The 17986-nt window shown below is 39.6% G+C and overlaps 1 protein-coding gene across 4 annotated transcripts in view; it reads left to right on the top strand.

Moving 5' to 3' along the window:
* The first annotated feature begins 357 nt into the window (after positions 1 to 357).
* Positions 358 to 17986, top strand: part of VRK2 (VRK serine/threonine kinase 2) — a 41676-nt gene continuing 24047 nt past the window's right edge. For all 4 annotated transcript variants that reach the window (XM_015856794.1, XM_015856792.1, XM_015856793.2 and 1 more), the window contains exons 1-7: positions 358 to 469; positions 689 to 829; positions 10212 to 10267; positions 10781 to 10850; positions 11662 to 11749; positions 11875 to 11983; positions 13226 to 13318. In XM_015856794.1, coding sequence (XP_015712280.1) covers positions 694 to 829; positions 10212 to 10267; positions 10781 to 10850; positions 11662 to 11749; positions 11875 to 11983; positions 13226 to 13318 — 552 coding nt within the window. In that variant the 5' untranslated portion in view covers positions 358 to 469; positions 689 to 693. The remainder of the gene's footprint in view (positions 470 to 688; positions 830 to 10211; positions 10268 to 10780; positions 10851 to 11661; positions 11750 to 11874; positions 11984 to 13225; positions 13319 to 17986) is intronic.

Raw genomic sequence — 17986 nt, 5'->3', positions numbered from 1 at the left:
TTCAGAAATAAGAGTGGCTGAACAGTCAAGTGACTAGTGCCCCTTTTGTTTCTAAAACAGTCTGAAGGTGAGATCCAAGGCATGCCTGGTCATGGAGATTGGTGATAAAATGTGAAGTTCTTCACAGATGAAGCCACGGGGAAGGAGATGCTGGTGCCTTTGATGTAGAGGTGTGTGTTCCAGCCTACTGTGCTCATGGAGTCGTGGAGGGGAAAGTTTCTCCCAGCTTGTTGCCACGGGTCTGTTTTGAGACAAATAACTCTGAACGTTTTTTGCAATGGCACAAACGAGAGCATCGAATGCTGCACCCTCACAGCCCCGGGAACCGCGGGCACAGGGCGGGCGGGAGGGAGGAACGGAAGGAGCGGGCGGGCAGAGCGCGGGGCCTGGCCGGGGTTGTCCCGCCCCGGGGTTTCCCTCAGGAAGGCGGCGATCGCGGCCTGTGGGACGTTTCTTCGGCTGGAAGTTGGTGAGAGGAGGCGGGGGGTTGATGTGGGCGCTCAGCGGAGGGGAGGGTCGGAGGCGAGATCGTTAGCGGCCCGGCTGAGGGTGGGATCGCAGCTGACGGGGCTCGGCGCCTCCTCAGCGGGCCGCGGAATGCTGGGCCCCTTCCCCGGGCCCAGCCGGCAGCGGATCTCGCTTTGAAGGGGGAAAGTCAACTTGTTTTCTTTGTTTTCGTTCTTTCAAGGTGCTATGCCGCCCAAGGAGCGCGGCAGGGGCAAACTGCCTGCACCTCTCCCGAGGGACATGATCCTGAAGGACACCGAGGGAAAAACGTGGAGGCTGGGCAGCCAGATCGGCCAGGGCGGGTTTGGCCTGATCTACTTAGGTAAAACGCGATGTATTTGGGTAAAACCTACAGTAATTGTAATGTGTGAGTTTCCTCTTGACTTTCACACGTGAATCAGAGGTATAAACCACTGGAGGTATAAACCACTGGAGGTATAATTGCCATTCTTTGTTTCTGTATTTAATCTGTGTGTATGTTTCTGTACTTTCTTCAGAAGAAACTTTCGTTTGGTGTGAGTGTGACAAGGGATGAGTCATGAGGCGATTGTAAAGCATTCTGAGTCACTGGAAAATATGCTGCATATGCAGGCAGCTATTGCTGATCTTTAGGAAAGAACAAATCCTGTTTTCAAGGTAGAGTTATAAGTTTGGGGTTTTTTCTTCTTTCCAGTTCCTGTCACTCATCTTCTGAATTCCGTTGTCTTTAGTAAGGCAGATATTCTGCACCGAGGCTCTTCTTCACCTCTCTGAAACCACACTGAGTGGAGCAGTGCCCTGCAAACCTGAAAGGAGTTGTCCATCAGTGTCAGACTGCAGGATCAGGCTCCTACTGTGTAAAGAGATACAGTTTCTTTATACGGATTAGTGTGTTTCCTCTTGTCGTATTTGCAGTCTTAAATGAGGAGCTTGCATGCCACTACTCTTTCAGTAGCAGACTTATTATGATCTTTATTATGACTGGTTAGCTCACCGTTCTCTGTTTTCTGACACTTTATGTCACACCATACTGTTCTTCCTTTCCTTTTTTTAACTCCTCTTGTCTGTTATGGCTAATCACAACTGAATGTCAGCTAAAGACCCATCTTTTGTTCCATGATGTGATGATCCCTTAAGTGGTCAGGTGTTGTTGGCCTAAAGAGTTGTACTTCCAGCTAGTAACGTATGGCTGTAAGTTGAAGGGGCGCGGACAGTTTTACTTGCACATCTGGACTTCAGGTTAGAGTGGAATATTTGTTTTTTTCCATGTATTAATATTTTTTATTGGAGAGGGGGTGGGACTGGAGACATGTACAGGCACTGAGAATTCAGTTAAAAAGGAAAAAAGCCACTGCTGCTGCTGTCCTACAAAGTAAACACAGTCCATTAAAAACATGGATAAAATTAGAGAATTAAGGCTGAGTTTGTTAGTTGGTAGTTCGTTGTAACAATTGTGTGGGTAAGTGGCAATAGCTGGTGGTTGTGGTTTACATCTCCCCTATGTTTAAGTTGGGTTTTTTTTTTGTTCTTTTTTTTTCCCACTTTGGATTAGATTTGGTGTGCTCTGCTTTGCAGAATTTCCCAAGCGTGTGATTTCAGGCCTCTGGAAAAAACTGTTTTGAATCCTTATGTTCGTGTTAAAAGTTGGAGTGTATCTGGTGGGCTTCTATAGTTTCATTTCTTCTGGAATTGATGTAGTTCTCACATACCTAATGGCTCTGCAGACTGAAGCAGTGGGGATGATAAGAGTTTCAGCTAACTGTGGTTACAGGAGTTGAAGGCTGGCTTGCTAAGAATATTTACATTCCTTCCTTTTCTTTTGATGTGTACGATAGCTTTTTATGACCTTCTTTATAATGTTGGTTATTCACATTTGAGAGATGCTGTGCCTAGAGAAAATATGAAAAATGTTACCATAAGAAAACAGAGCTTGGCAGGAGCTAAGAAGTGAAATTAAGTTACTTCTGGATATTGCCATTCAAGGATGAATCGTGGGAGAGGGTACAGGGATGTCAAGTGGGGGTCGGGATCCAAAGGAATGGCAGACAGAAGCCTTTAGAAGCCTCTCACAGAGGCGGGTCTGCAGATGTGGTGCAGAAAGTAAGGCTGTAGCTGTGGGCATAATTCAAGTCAGACAGAAAACGTTCCTGAGTTGAAATGTAGCTCTGCCATTTACAGCCAAATTGTAGTGGGCCTCGTAGGTGGTACAGCACATGGAATTCACGTGCGTAGTATACATGAATACAAGGTATCCTGTAGATATTATTAGTTATTTGACTGCTGAGATGATTTCATGTGTCGTGGTGTTTCCTGGCGCAGGAAGCTGTCAGTAGATTTGCTGAGAATGAGAATACAGCCTGGAAGCCTTGGTATTGCAATTAGATGTTTTGTCGTAAGTGACACCACAGCTGAAGAATTACAGCTGCCACTTATAATGGTGTCTGTGTTCATTTAATTTTTTCCTTTAGATTGACAGTGAATGTTACATGTAGGACTGAACTGAAGGCTTTGGTTGCCTCATGCCTTATCTTATAGTTAAAAGAGGTAATGGGCAGAACTTATCCTTATATTGACACTGAGTGAAACTTTATTGTTTTGTCCACATCCTTATCTTAGATGTGTGTTCATGTTAAGTAATATATACTGTATCCCTACAAAAGAGAGTCTGAGTGGCAAGGAGAGTGAAGTAAATGATACACAAGCGCTTGCTGCTGAGCCAAATTCTTTCTCTGTGCTTTTCAGCCTAGTATTTAATATGTATGTAGCAAAAATGTGAGAGTGACCACTAACATTGAAGTGAGAAGCTAATGCAGAAAGAACTGTAGAGAGGTGGGTAAGGCAGGAAAGTGGAGGCAGATTCGATCCCCTGCCAGATATGAGCAGCACAGCCCTGCTATAAAAGTAACTGTTAACTTTTCTGCCAGTATCTTTTAACAAGTTTTTTTTACTCTAGTGGTGCAAAGATTGTGATGTGTGTTGTTATAGCTCAATTTGCCATTAAGGATACTCCATACTCCATTAATCTATAACAATGTACTTGAGATATTTTACATTATCTCTGCAAAATATGTTTACTAGAGATGTGTTCTTTGGAAGGCTCGCTGAATCAGAGCTGCTGAAAGCCATTTACTAACCTGGAGCCCTAAAACACTGGTTGTCTCTTTAGGTGCAGGGCTTCTAATTAAGTAGGTGAGAGTTACTGGTGGCTACAAGTTTTGTTCTGCAATGTTCACATTTCCCCTGCTTTTTTCTAGTTGCTCTTTCCTGTCTGTGTGCCATCTTGTCTGTTTCTCTGTTGGCTTGTTCTTTCCCTTGGATTTCTTTTGCATTTTTATTTTAACTGGGGTAAATAGGAGAAGGCTGACAAATACTGATTCCTCCTAATGCTCCCAAAGAGCAGTTTCCTCTGCTGCCAGAAGCACTACGAGCTGCCTAGTGCTGCTTAGTTCTTTCAGATGTTGCTTTTGTCCCAGCTAAAGCAGTACGGATCATACTCTGGACCTACCTATGTTCTGACATGCTGGGTTTTGTTACTGGTGCTGATTTGCCATCAGATACCTCAGATGGAACCGCTACCCCTTTGATAAGGCAGGAACAGAATGGAGAGCAACCAGGGGAGGACATGACATATTGTTGGTCTCACAAATAGGTTGTAGCCCTGTGGAGAATAGTGGCAGTACATACGAAAATTAAGCTAGAGTTGAGGAGGGTGCTACTGAGAGCCTTACATTCTCTCATTTATCTTACTGATTGCAGTCAGTAATTAACAGCAGTCTTTATATAAATCATTCCGTAGTCCTGCTGCAAGGACTCTATTAATGCACAATTTGGACGGAAAATTTAAATTCAAAAAGGTCACACAGTGTTTTGCTGAGGTTCCACTGTTGCAGTACAGCCTGGTGCACACAGCATTACCTGCTTTCAGTCTTCTTTCTAACAAAAGCAGATAGTTATTCCTAATGCTTGTACTTATATTTTGTTAGATTGTGTATTTTACTGACTACATTGCAGATGTGATCTAATGATATTGTACCTGTATATTGCAACAGAACTTTTTAAGTGATAGGTGAAAAGAGTTTTGAAACCATTTGTCATAGCTTGGCTTTGCAGCAGGTGTTTGTATGTTGCTGTTTGACTGCTATATTTGCAGGTGTTGTTACAATATGAGGAGCTCAGGAAAGTGATAACGCTGCAGTCAGTGATGCTTTTGTCCTCCTTGGCAATCTGTCACTCGTAGAGCTGGGTTTTTTCCTCCATTTTTTTTCTCTCAATTTTCCAAGAGGCAAAAAAGCAACCAACCAAAAAAAACCTCATGAGGTAAACAATGTCTGAATGGATGAATGTATTTATTAATACATTGTGGTCTCTTCTGACTTTGAGTTTGGGCCATGGTTTGCTCTGCTGTTGATACTTTGAGACCTGGTGTCGTGAGAAATAGGCTGTACACCCTTGCTCAGGGGTATAAGGTGCCAGGGAACAGAAGCACTGATGGAAACATACTCTATTGTGTTCTTAGTGTTCATTTCTTGGCTTGAGTTAGGAAGCAGACTTTAGTAATTGGTTCTAGAGAAATGAAGTACTTAGTTGTTTAAATTAACTTCTCCAAAGTTATTTACTGTACTGCAGCAAACAAATTAACAACGCAGCAACAGTAATATCTAACTGTATATGTTCAGGGTTATTTTTATGAGTTCAATGGAAAGAATATTGATAGCAAAAAAAGCTGTAATTAAAAGCACTAGCAGGTGACTGATTAGGGTGGAGCTTTATCAAACTTCAGATGTGCTTTTCAGCAAAGCTCTCGATGTACCTGTAGGTGTGAACCTTAGTGTGAAAAAGTCATTGCCTGACTAACGCCACCTCAGGAAAGTATTTCTATCTAGTCACAAGTACTAAGCTTTATGCAATGTACTTGCTGTATCTGTATTTATAGTTTTTCACCCTATAGGCAATCTAGAACGTTTGCCCTCTTTTTGTTGCTCAGCAGTTACCTAGGGCTGGTATTTGTTACAAGCTCAGATGGCTCCATCTGTTAGAGGAAATTCTCCTGCTTCTCCAAGCTCTTGCTGGTGCTGTGAGAGCTCATTACTGCTATGCTTTAATGTTCTGACACTTTTGTTTCCTTTTTTTCCCCATATGTATGGACTTGTGGTTTGGGAGCTGTTGTTTTGCTCTGTATTTGTCCAGTTTGCAGGAATTCTGGTCAGAGACTGAGACCCTGACATGCTGAGTAAAAGTGAAAGGGAAGAGGGCAAGTTTATTTCTCTATTATTTTCCAGCGGAGAAGGTATTTCAGAATAGCGTTACATGTAAAGAGGAAAAACTGTGGCTGAAACATGTGGCACTTGTTGCCTTATGGAGGGCACTCTCTACAGCTGTCGCTGGCACCTATAACCTACTGAAACTGGCATCATACCTTCTTAGTGGGCTCTACATCAAAATGGCAGATGGGCTAGAGCAGAATCTTGCCAGAAAACAGTCTGTGCACCACATTTTAAATATTAGAGGCCTGAGCTCCTGTTTGAGAGTGCTATAAGAGCAGACCATGTATAGCATTTTTGCCTACCATTAAAGGATGTATCATACCTCTTCCAGCTTAGAGTAATTAACTTTGAAAGGCAAGCAGTGGCTTCTATTGCTGTGGATTGCAAAACTTTAGCTTCAGTGAATCACAGAGGTTTCACAGAGAGATGTGTAAGCAATACAGTGATATTTCCTACCAGTACTAAGCGTCTTTAACCTGGGGGCATCTACAGGTATTAGCAAAGGACTTGGGCAGTTAAGCACCCAAATGGTTTCACAGGCAAGGTGGATGGACATGTATGATAAAACTGTGATACAACTACATTTGTAAGTGCACTTAGAAGAAGAAGGTAGGAAAAAATATTCACAAACATTGCTCGGAAAAGAGTCTGTTTAGGAAGTGATGATGCATCATCAGACACTTAAAGCACTGACAGTTTCATTTCTTGGGGAAACACTGAATATAGGGGAGCGTAGGGGAGGGAAGCTGAGAAACCCAGTTCTTTGCTTGCCTTTAAATATTTGCGTTAGTATTCTCCATATGTAGGATATATGTGTAACTGTGTACTAAATAGCAGATGCTACCTCTTATTTATTTGTTTCCATTCTGTTTTTAGTAATTATAAAGCTGCAACTTGGATTATTTTTTGTTGTTAGATGCTCTGAGCAATGCTTTCGTCAGCCATTGGATTGAACAGCTCTTGGCTGACCTCAGTGGGGTCAGAGTTTTTTCAGCTTTTTTTTATTGGTAGCCCGTAACATCGGATTGTGAAATTTTTGAGGTTAGGCCTTAGGTTTTTCAGAAAGAGGCTGACAGTATCATGCTTCAAGATCAGTCACCCAGTGAAACAAAGCAAAAGCCTAATGCTAGCAACCCAAGAACTTCTGAGATACTTTTTTTCATGTTTCCAAAACAAATACAGCCTCGTAATATGCAGCAGTGGCAAAGACACCAGCTGTGGACAAGAGCAGGGATATTTTTTCTAACTGCCAAAACAGTGCTGTTTCCTTTTCCACTGTGTAAACTTTGTCAACAAAACGGGTTCTGTGAGAGCTATTGAAAACATTTCACCGTGTTCCATATGTGACTGCCACAAATTAACTGCTAAATCTGTAACGAGCACATTTGAACTGGCAAATGAAATTGACGCGTTTCTTTGTCAGACTGCACACAATAGTGCTGAGTGGTTGGAGGAAATGGCAGTTCATCCAGAAACACTCTTTCTGTTACCATGTGGTATTAGCATTTATAAAGCTACGTTAATTAAGGTTGTGGCACTCAGCAACAAAATGGATGAAGTTTGCGATTGGGGTGGATGATAAGAGTGTAAGTGCTGTGCCTAGATGAAACTAGGGAAATCTGGACTACATGAGGTAAGTTATTTGTGGTGTTCTGTAGGCACTACAGTAAGAAGTAATGGCAAAGATGTGTATCCTACCACGCTGCTTTGTTTCAGTGGCACGAGAGCTTTGATTGTAAAATGAAGGAGAAGAAAGAAAAATAGAGCTGCGCCCTTTGCAGATGTTTTGTGAAACTCTTCTTGGCTTGAGATGGAAATAGCCATAGGCCCCTGCACAGATTCATCTTGTGCCAGTGTTCCCAATTAGGCAGACAGTGGTTTTGATTGTGTGTGTACATGAACACTCTTTTCCCCCCCAAACGTAAGGAAACTGTGCATCTCTAGTTCATATGAGCAACACAGACTGTAAAGTGGGAACTCTCACATTTGTTATGCTATTTTAAGATACCCTTTGCAAACATAATCTCACCGTATAGTGCTTCTGGTACTCTGTGCCTGCTTATACGCCATCAGAGACCTCCTGCATATCAGCATTGCTCTCCTGCCGAGTCTCTGCTTACTGTCCTGCAGTCTAGTATTTAACTGATTGTAATATTATAAATAGCCATGTGCTACCACACAGAACGAGGCTAGCACATGGCTAATTACGAGTATACAGTAATTAACTATGAGCTAAACTCGCAGGAGAGTATGTGGTGGTGGTCTATGAGGTATGTAATCAGACTGTTTGTTAAACCTTGGGAGCCTTTCCAGTCTGTTAAGTAACTATACATAGTAATGAGACCATTTTTTAAAAACCATTTATGTATATTTATGGACAAAAAAATAGTCGGTTTTATTTCTAAGCTGTGGGTAAATGCTGCTGCCTGATATTTGAATGGTTAATTAAAATATACGACAGAAGGTACATATGCAACTTGTACCTATCTGTAAGTATACAATTATCTGAGCTTTGTGTGCATAAGAAGTGTAGAATATCATCCATTCTGTATGTTCTGCCTCGTTTCATGTAGATGAGGCAAGGATGATCATTCAGTTTTTCCTCTTGTCTATTTTAAAGTCACGTTTCTAATTTAGCAGAGCATCTCTTCCTCTATCTTCTTGAGCTTTGTCTAAACTTCTCTTCATGTTGTGATAGATTGCAGTTAGGTTTGGTTTTATTTTTCTTCAGGCTATTCTTTCAGTATTACTCCAATAGGCATCGGCAGAGTTACAGTGTGAGAACCGTGAGGGTTAGGCCCTTTTGCTGGGCTATCTCCTGTTAATTGCTCTTCTTCGTTACCCTGACAGCTGCTACTGTCTGTTACATGAATGAGGCCTCTCTTTATAAAATGTCAAGATGTCTACAGGGGAGTTAGATAAGACTCTTTGAAATACATTTGATACTCCTCTGTACCTATCAAGCCTCAGTTAAGTAATTTGGTATTAAAATAATTTTTTTTTATACACGAGTTATTTTCTGATCTGTGTCAGTAAGAGAGCACATCTAATTCTATTTGAGTAATGTGACATTATTGAGTACAGTGAAAACACATGGGATGTGTTCCTTTAAACTAGTATCTTCAGCTGTTCACACCTAGCCTACATGTGGCAAAGAAAGATAAAGACCTCAGCGCCTATCCCTTAATTCCCAGTTTAGTACAAGAAAATGGTAAGAATAGAGTTTACCAAAATTTCCTTCCTGTTTGTAAGAATAGTTTTGAACTGCGTATTCAATAGGACCGTTGCCCACCTGAGTCTGTGGATAGTTAATGCATTTCAGAGAATTAATGTGCTATTAAGAGAAACGCTCGCATCTAGGTGGTCAAGCAGACAACAGTGTGAAGGACAGACAGCAGCCTGTGGGGGTTTGGGGTGGAATGCTGCCAGATTGAACCCAGAGGCTGAGTAAAGCTGAGGGAAGATGACATCTGAACAAATCTGTTTGTGTTCTCTGACCTTAAAAAAGTATAAGCGTGGCTGGTTTGGTCAAGTTTACTTATTTTTATTGTGCGGATAAAAGTGGTCTATTTTTTGTGTGTGCTGACGGTTGAAGTGTTTCACACCTGGACTGTTGTTGGTATTTGATCATTGCAAGAAGTTTGAAAGGAGCATTTATTTCCTAGGAACTGTATTCTCTTTATTTTTTTTTTTTTTTTTCAATGATGATTCTAAAAGATGATTTAGTCTCATTAAATTTTAATCCCAGTATAGCTCTCTGTAGCTTCAGTACTATCAGAGAGAGCTGATAGTTCTCACAGGGTCAAAATTAAATAGAATCACATTGTCTGTGCAGAGAGGTTTTGTCTCCTGGGCTGTAATTGGCACATGTGGTCAATTATTGTTTTGAAATTTCTGAGTGTACTGAAGCACAATCCCTCATCTCTGCTTTCAGACAGGTGATGGCTGTGCTATCCCTAACTTAGGCCAGTGTCTAAATAATGTCAGAATAGAAATCAAGGTTCTGAGGCCAGAGTAATTTGTAATAGAGGAAAACTGACAATCTTGTCTAGAGGCATAATGTAGGTCATAACTTTTAAGTGGTGTCTTTGTCACGACAGTGGATTGACAGGAACCAAATACAGAGGTTATCCAATTGACTGGTAGTCTATTATAATGGAATACCTCATTGTGGTGAAAACGTGCAATGGGGACATCCTTCTTACTCCTTAGTTAGCACTGAAGGAGAGCGTTCTGAAAATGTGGGTTAAAATTGCTTCCATACTTGTTGATTAAACTTTTACAGGACTTTGTTGATTTGCTGTTTTTAAAATTTGCAAGTCTTTGACCTTTAAAAGTAGGAATTCACATAGAATATTGGATCTCTCTGTCTTGTATTTTTCTGATCGCCTTAGTTAATATTAGCTTGCTCTTTGCCACTTTATTTCTCACAGCTTGATCCATCTCTTTCTCATTTTGCAGCTTCCCCACATATTCATGTTCCAGTAGAAGATGATGCAGTGCATGTAATCAAAGTGGTAATGTTTAGATCTCTTTTCAAAGTTTTTAACTTGTATGCAGTACTTTCTCTTCATTATCTGTCCTTGTTGTCAGCATTGTGTATGCGTTGCATGCTTATAGTGATTTCTTCTTATTTTATATTTTAAATTTTTTATTTATTTTTAATATCTCGATATACTTTCCCTGTGAAAGGATGAACTTGGTGTTTCCGCAACACATAGTATTTCCTTGACTCGATTCTTTCCTTAATTACTGCCCTGAATAGTTAGGCAAGGAAAATCAAGCTATGAATTTAAACATGTCCAATCTATAGAATTTCTTAAAATAGATCTTAATTCCTCAAAGAATCTGGGTTATATGAAAGCACATGGCTAAACAACTAATTATTAAAAAACTGTATTTCAGGTGACATAGTGTGTGGGAGGTGTAAAAAGCGATTCTAAATCTCTTTCGATTTCTCTAGTATCTTTGATTAAAAATGGTTGTCCTTCTGAGTTATTTTATTATCCTGTTTGTTTATTTCTAAATAGGAGTATCTCGAAAATGGCCCCTTATTTTCTGAACTGAAATTTTACCAAAGGGCTGCAAAACAAGAGCAAAGTAAGTAACATATCACCAAATTAAGAAAACAAAACACATTGAATTCTGATTCAGTTAGATTTAAGGACTAATTTGTTTTCATTTCTCTGATAAGAACTGATGCTTTAGAGCGTGACAGTCAGTTCACATACGTTCAATTGAGTCTTCTTGGTGCTTTGCTAATTTTATTTTGCAGTAAGTTTCTTTATTTGAATGTTATCTTGGTTCTCTCTGATTGGAAAACAGAAGTATAACAAACAAGTTAGAAAGTGCACAACAATGTATGGACCCCAGGGAGCTGTCAGCTTTGAACTGAAATGCACTGACCGATTTGCAACTGTAATTCTGCTAGTTACTATCCCCATGTATGAAGTTGGAAACGTGTGTAATTGCCACAGGATTTAGTAGTCATCAAGATATTTGATTCCGCAGACACTTTGGCGTGGATTTGATTTATTTGTGGGAGCTGTCCTAAAGACTTCAAATGACTGAAGCCATTCATAGGCATAAGCAATTGTGATAACTTGAAGCGCTCTGTATGAAATGAAGTAGAGCTTCCAGAAGACTTATTTTGATAGTACTGATAATTGTTTGTCTGCCTTTGAAGGGAACAAATTGCCATGTTGCTAGGAAAACAAATACTTCCTGTTTGGGAGAACATAGAGAATTTCAGGGTAAAGCTATGATGTCTTGTTTGCTACACTAAAATAACTCATGCCTGTTTCATTGTTTTGTTCTCGGTTTTGGCTCAATAGCTAAAAAAGAAATGAAACCCTGAAAATTCTCTAGTTACCTTTAACCCAGTATCATATTTTCTTTATTACTATTCCAGTAAGAAAATGGATGAATCTCAAAAAAATAAGATGCTTAGGAATCCCAGTGTTTTGGGGATCAGGCTTGGCTGAGCACAAGGGAAAAAGGTAATAAGATGACTTGTAATTGAGCTTGAAATTGACTGAAGAGATCCCTTTTCAACAAAATGGTGCTGCCACAAACGTGCAGCCTTGTCCCTGAGGTATTCTCACTTTTGTGTATATCTGCATAGCTATAGATTCATGGTCATGGAGAGACTGGGGCAAGACCTTCAAAGAATCTTTCAAGACTGTGGAAGCAGATTTAAGAAGGAGACTGTTCTGCAGCTTGGGGCACGAATGGTATGTATACAGAGGAGGGAAATTGCTGTGCCTGGAAACTGCTGAATTCAACTAATAAAATCATCTCCCTGAAATGATGAAGTTCATTTGGGTAGCTGTAGCTGTTGAGTTTAGAAATTAAACTGTGTGTGTTTAAATGGTGTGCATTTCCTCTTTTTTTTTTTTTTTTTTTTTTTTTTTTTCCCCATTCTTTTAAAAATGCAGTTAGCATGGAGTGTAGAATCTGTGGATTGAATGTTTGGGAGGCTCAAACCAAACTTCTGTCAGGTGAAAACATAGACCATAAGCTTCAAAAAGTGTGTCCAGACTGAGCTGTGTAAGCCCATTCTCATGCTTTAACATGTATTGATTTTTTTTTTTCCTTTCAATCTTTGAAGGGTATTGTATTAGACATCCATATTTGTCAGTGTTCACAATAGCATGCTCGAATGCAAAAATGTGTGTGTTTGCTGAGCTGTGCTACTCCAGTGGTAGTACAGACAGGGTGAGGCTGGTCCAGTTCAACTGGCACTAGAATGTGTATCCCAGAGGTCAGAGAACGTTCATCATGAGAGACTTCTAATGCGTGACAGTTCAGTACAACCTGGTCTAACTCACGTTACCCCTGCTTGAAGCAGGGTTTTAGACTGGAGGCCCGCAAAAGATTACTCCTAACCTAAAGAAATAATAACATAAGGTGAAAGGATTTTGTGGTTGTATCATTGATAAACTTTGAACACCCTTTGACTATTTTTATTTATACTCTTCAACAGCCAAGAGTGCCTTTTTTAATAAGTTGTTAAGTGGACACAATTGTTTTTTAAGTATCAGAGCTGTTGTACCTCAGCAAAGAGCTGAAGAAAGATGATAATAAGGAGAGGATAGTGATATGAGATGCAGGCCATGTAATAATTGGCGGGATCAAATGTGTTGCAAACCCTCAGGGCTGATTGTGCCCTTCTGAAGTCCCTCCAGAGTTTTTTAAGTGCTTGTTTTGCTTTTTGACCTTAGAAGCTGGTACTCTTACGGCAGTTAGACAGGGATACTCATGGCAGAGTGGAGCTTATTCATGATTTGCCACCAACTGTATGCATGGCAACAGCAGACCCTGTGGAGAGTGAGCAGTCCTTGTGCTCTAACTCAAAACAGTCACCTCAGTCTGTGTAGCCCTTGGCTTCACTGTGTCCGTGTGAAATGTTTGCTGGTAGAATTAAGGGTGGAGTGGAGATGATGCTTTCTTTTTTGTTTTAAATCCCTTCTTAGCTGGATACTCTGGAATATATACATGAAAACGAGTATGTTCATGGTGACATTAAAGCAGCAAATCTGCTTTTGGGTTACACCAATTCACATGAGGTAAGAATATTTACTTATCTACACTATTATTCTGAAGTTCAATAGCTTGATATGTTTATTGTTTGCTAACAGCCCACGTACTAAGAGAAGTTGGGAAGTGAATATTCACATCCTCTCATGACAAATCCAATAATGACTCTAGAGCTTTAGGATTGAGAAAGAGAACAATAAGTTTTGTTCAGATTCTTAGTGTTCTGCTGACTGGAGGTAGTGGTAAGGGGCAGGTAGACTGATCAACAAAGTACATTAGAGGAGCTAATTGTGGTTCTAGATTATGCTGGTTTAAGTACAGTAGTAGGATTTAGGGATGTGACCTGTTGTATTTTCACTCTTGAGATGTTCTTGCTTTCTAATATTGTGGTGAATTGTGATTCTGTGCTTCTGAGTTTTGTTCCTCTTGTTGTAGTAGGTATGGCAGGTGAGCAGGATTAAGGTTACAGCTCTTTAATGCCCTGGTATTAGCCTTGAAATTGAAGTGTTTTGATAAAACATTGTGAAACAAAACTTATGATCCTGTCATACTCTTTATGATTGTACCATGTCTTTTTTCAATTTGACTATTCATTTTTTTATTGAAGGGCATGGGGGGAGGGGGAAATCTCTAACTTCACTTAAGTATAGTTAACTGTAAGCAATAGTTCTCCTTTTTTTTTTTCCTTTCCCTAACACAGTGATGAAGAAACAGATATTATGAAACAGCTCATTGCCATTAAAGGTTGAACCATTAAACTGTATCAGCTTTCTTATAAGTTTCAAGTTAAATGGTTGATTCAAAATTATCTTTTCAGCTTTCCAAAATACATAGTTTAAGAAGTATCATGACTTATAAAGCTGCCACATTTTTAGACACTGGTATCAGCCAGTGCATAATCTCAGTTTATGATGTTTACCAGCCTGCTGAATCTGGGAAGAAGGCTATTTAGAAGCAGAACGATCTGCTACCCAATTCCATTAACATAACTCAAAATGACTTTTTTTTTCTCTTGACTATTGTGTATTTTTATGGCAACTAAATATGCTGCTGTTTTTCACATTGAAATCATTTTGGAAGTGTCCATTGACAGTAATCATAAAATTTTAAGGCATGTGGCTGACTGTGATCAGGTGCTGTTGACTTAGGGTATCACCCCTCAGTAAAGCTTTATTTTTCATGTTGTCTGCATGAAGATTACGTTACTAGCATTGAATTTTTCTGAGTGGTGTAGTCACTGACAGATTGAAAATACAACTTACTAAATACAGAAAATAGACGTTTCAGCTGAAGTAGCTCCTAGCTCAAACTGTACAAAGCATAAACCACTGCAGAGATTTTGTTTCAAATTTTGTGTTGGTAAAATGTGTTTTCCACTGAAATGGTTCTGTAAAACAAATAAATGAAATCACAAAGTCAGGAGGAAAGGATTTCTAATACTCGCTTGCCTTGGTAAGATGTGAATTAAACTTGCACTTCTGTTTGATTAAGGAAACAGAGCTGTTCAGGTTTTACTAAATAAGAGTGTACAGTTGACAGGTAAACAGAGGTTAAACCAGATACTTTGTACAAAAGATTATCTTGATAGAAAATTAAGTAGAAAACGCTCACTGATGTTGAAGGTTCGCAGTAAACTCCACAAAAAAGAAACAGTACTGTGCAGTATCTTCACACAGACTTGAGCATCCAAAATGGTGCATGTATACTTGCACACGTGATATTGCATTTATTACCTCTTGGCCACGTTCACATGCCTGTAATTCAGATTTAATTTCAATATGAAAGTCGCTTCTTCCTGTGTTCAAATGTCCTGTTCCTATTGTGTGACTTCATAGACAATCTTTACAGCGTGCTGGTGAGCTGATGAATAGCTTACAATTTTATTGCAGCAGTATTTTGGAAGCTCTGTGAGGCCCACCACTGACTCACTCAGTGCGATAGCAATGTGGAATCACCTGTCCCATGTCCTCCAAATGGTTGTCAGAGACGCTGTACTTTAATTTGGAAGTCTTTTATCAACCTTACACACTTCAGTTAAAACCTCAAACACTATTATTACCACAAAATGTCTGTGGAGCATGTTTTGCTCAATCTGCTTTCTCTGTTAAAATGATGGGTAGCTAGATTGCCTTGTTGTGTTTTTAAAAGCAATGGAATGGAGAAGTAGAGTGAGCAAGATAGTTTCGCACTTAGGAAGCAGGAACATCTAGCCAATGGAAGGATCAAACTCAGGAACAGATAAGCTGGGAGAACTCTAGCTCCAGGGAGTCGAATAATAAAACTGACTGACTTAACAGTTTATGCAGTGAGTTTTTGTTGTGTATTTTACGTTAGAGAGTTATTACTCTCCAGGATTTAGGATTTTAATAGAAAATAAAATGGAGGTGTAATTTTAATTATAGATGTTCTGGTTTTTAAATGGAATCCATAAATAATCTCTACATAGAAATACTTTTCATATTTTTGTTGCATTGTTTTGGTGAAGAGATGGATCTCATTGTAAAAGAATGTATGTTTATACTGAGCTTTGCATTTGTTTGCTGTTTAGTGGCTGTTGATGTGTACTGTCATGTCCAAATTTCCCACTGATGTCCTGCAGTTCCAGAAAAGATCATTTCTCTGTATTAAACTTTGTGCTGTCTCGTCTATAAATTAACCTAGTACGTTCACACCGCTGCCAATAAATATCAGTTCCCTTCTTGAAATAACATGTGAAATCCATACTGCTATCCTTTACCTTCTGTGGCAAGAGAGAGAAACAAATAAAGTAAAGGTCCTGTCACTCTGTGACCTCCAAATGATGTTTAGATATGGTTAGAAGATCAGAAATCAACTGACCTCAAAGAGCAGCTAGCTGCAGATCTATTCAATAAAAGGGAGCGAGGCCATTCAGTGAGTTACAGGTCAAAAGATCAATTCTCTAGTCAATATGTTTCTGAACATGGACCCAGCACAATGACTGACAGAACAGCAGTGATGTACCGAGGGAAGTGCACAGCCCATGAATCCTGGAGAAGCCTGAAAGCGAACTTGGAGTGATCAGACCTGTAAATTACACAAGTGAAGCGCTGTCTCAGTGTTGTGGGGAGTGTCGTGATAGTCATGAATGGAAGTCACTGTTTGTATGATAAAACAGTGTTACTGATGGGACTCTAAAAGAAGATCCACTAAGCTCATTTAAATGGTAATACTGTTAAAAGAGACAAATGAGCTCCAGAGGGAAGCTTAATGTTGGAGTTTGTAATAAATGATATGAGGTTTGGTAGACTGTCTCCTGTAAAGGTTTCTCGTAGCATTTTTTTTTCCATGCAGTGTATGGGCAGACATGCTGCAGTGTTGCAGACTCAAGACTACCAGAAGCCATGTGTTTGGATTTTTAAGCTGCAGGCTTTAAAATTGGATTTGCATCTGTTTTGGCTTAGGTTTTAAGTTTTTCGTAGGCATCATAGTTAAAGAATAAAATGTGGACATAAATCATAAATGATCTGAATTGAAAATGAAAAAGGAGAATGAGGAAACATTTGAGAATATTAACTTTCAGACCAGCTTTCAGTGGAAAGTGCAAAGATATAAAGTACATGAATTGGTCATACGGGAAAACATGCATGAAAATAATTCCAGCTTTAAGCTATTTTTCATTGTGTCATGAATCTCTGTAGCTTCTGCTCTTTAGACCTGCATGACAGATTTGCTTAAGAGCAGGTGAAAGTGAGGAAAATGAAATTCTTTTCTGTTCTCCTTCATGTGTTTTAGGAAGGATGCAGTATACGGAGATATCATACAGAGACTGTCTTTAACACGTGGATGCTGGCTGAGATGTGTGCTCACACTGCTTCAATTTATTTTTGTAGTTATGGCCCAAATGTCTTGGACTTCAATTGATTCCAGCACTGGGATTTGTTCCTGTTCCTCCTCTTGGCTATAAAACAAACAAACACCAAAGAAGGATAAACAAACAAGCCAACAAAGGACAAAAGCACACTGTTAAATAAAGAAAGGAGAGCAAAGAAGCTAGACTAGGATCCCAGAAATGGCTTGAGATTTGGCCTGCAAGGATGTCATTGATTCTTTCTGTAGCCGAATGTATTTCTTCAGTAGGCTTTGAGAAGTGAAGTAAGGGTTGATTTTAGTCCAATTTCAGCTTTGTGATGAGCCTGATGTTGTCTTTATGAGAGATATGTTTCAAAACTTTTGAAAGATAGACGTACTGACACTAGTTCTCAGTGTTCAGAAGGGGCATAGTCAAGTAGCATTTAGTCTTAGAATTGTTTATGCTTTAGCTTCTACAAAACTTCTGAAATAACTGTTCTTTTATATGGGTTTTCTACTCTGGTCTTAGTCCAGCCTGTGAGACGGGAGCCACTGCATGTATTTCCCTCTAACTAGACTCAGTCCTCTTAGTCTACTTGATGCTTGCTTTTTTCTTCCTTGTGTATAAAGCTTGTATTAAATGAGGTTCCAGTCTAAGTGTTCTTCCTTCTTTACCTGCTGCAGCTTGGCAAAATTCACACATTAAAACTGTGTAATGCAGCACTCCATTTATGTTGTAGCAATAGTGTTATTACTTTGCCAATATTGTTACTCCTAATTTCTGAAGTGTACGTTTCTCTAGCATCCCATCTCTTCCTTTATTTTTTTTTCTGGAGCCTCATTCCATTCTGTGTATGTGAGCACATGAGGCTGTCTCTCACTGCAAA

The sequence above is a fragment of the Coturnix japonica genome, chromosome 3 (genome assembly GCF_001577835.2).
Source record: "Coturnix japonica isolate 7356 chromosome 3, Coturnix japonica 2.1, whole genome shotgun sequence".
Lineage (NCBI taxonomy): Eukaryota > Metazoa > Chordata > Aves > Galliformes > Phasianidae > Coturnix > Coturnix japonica.
The sequence above is the reverse complement of the archived record's forward strand: the minus strand, read 5'-3'. Positions and strand labels throughout refer to the sequence as shown.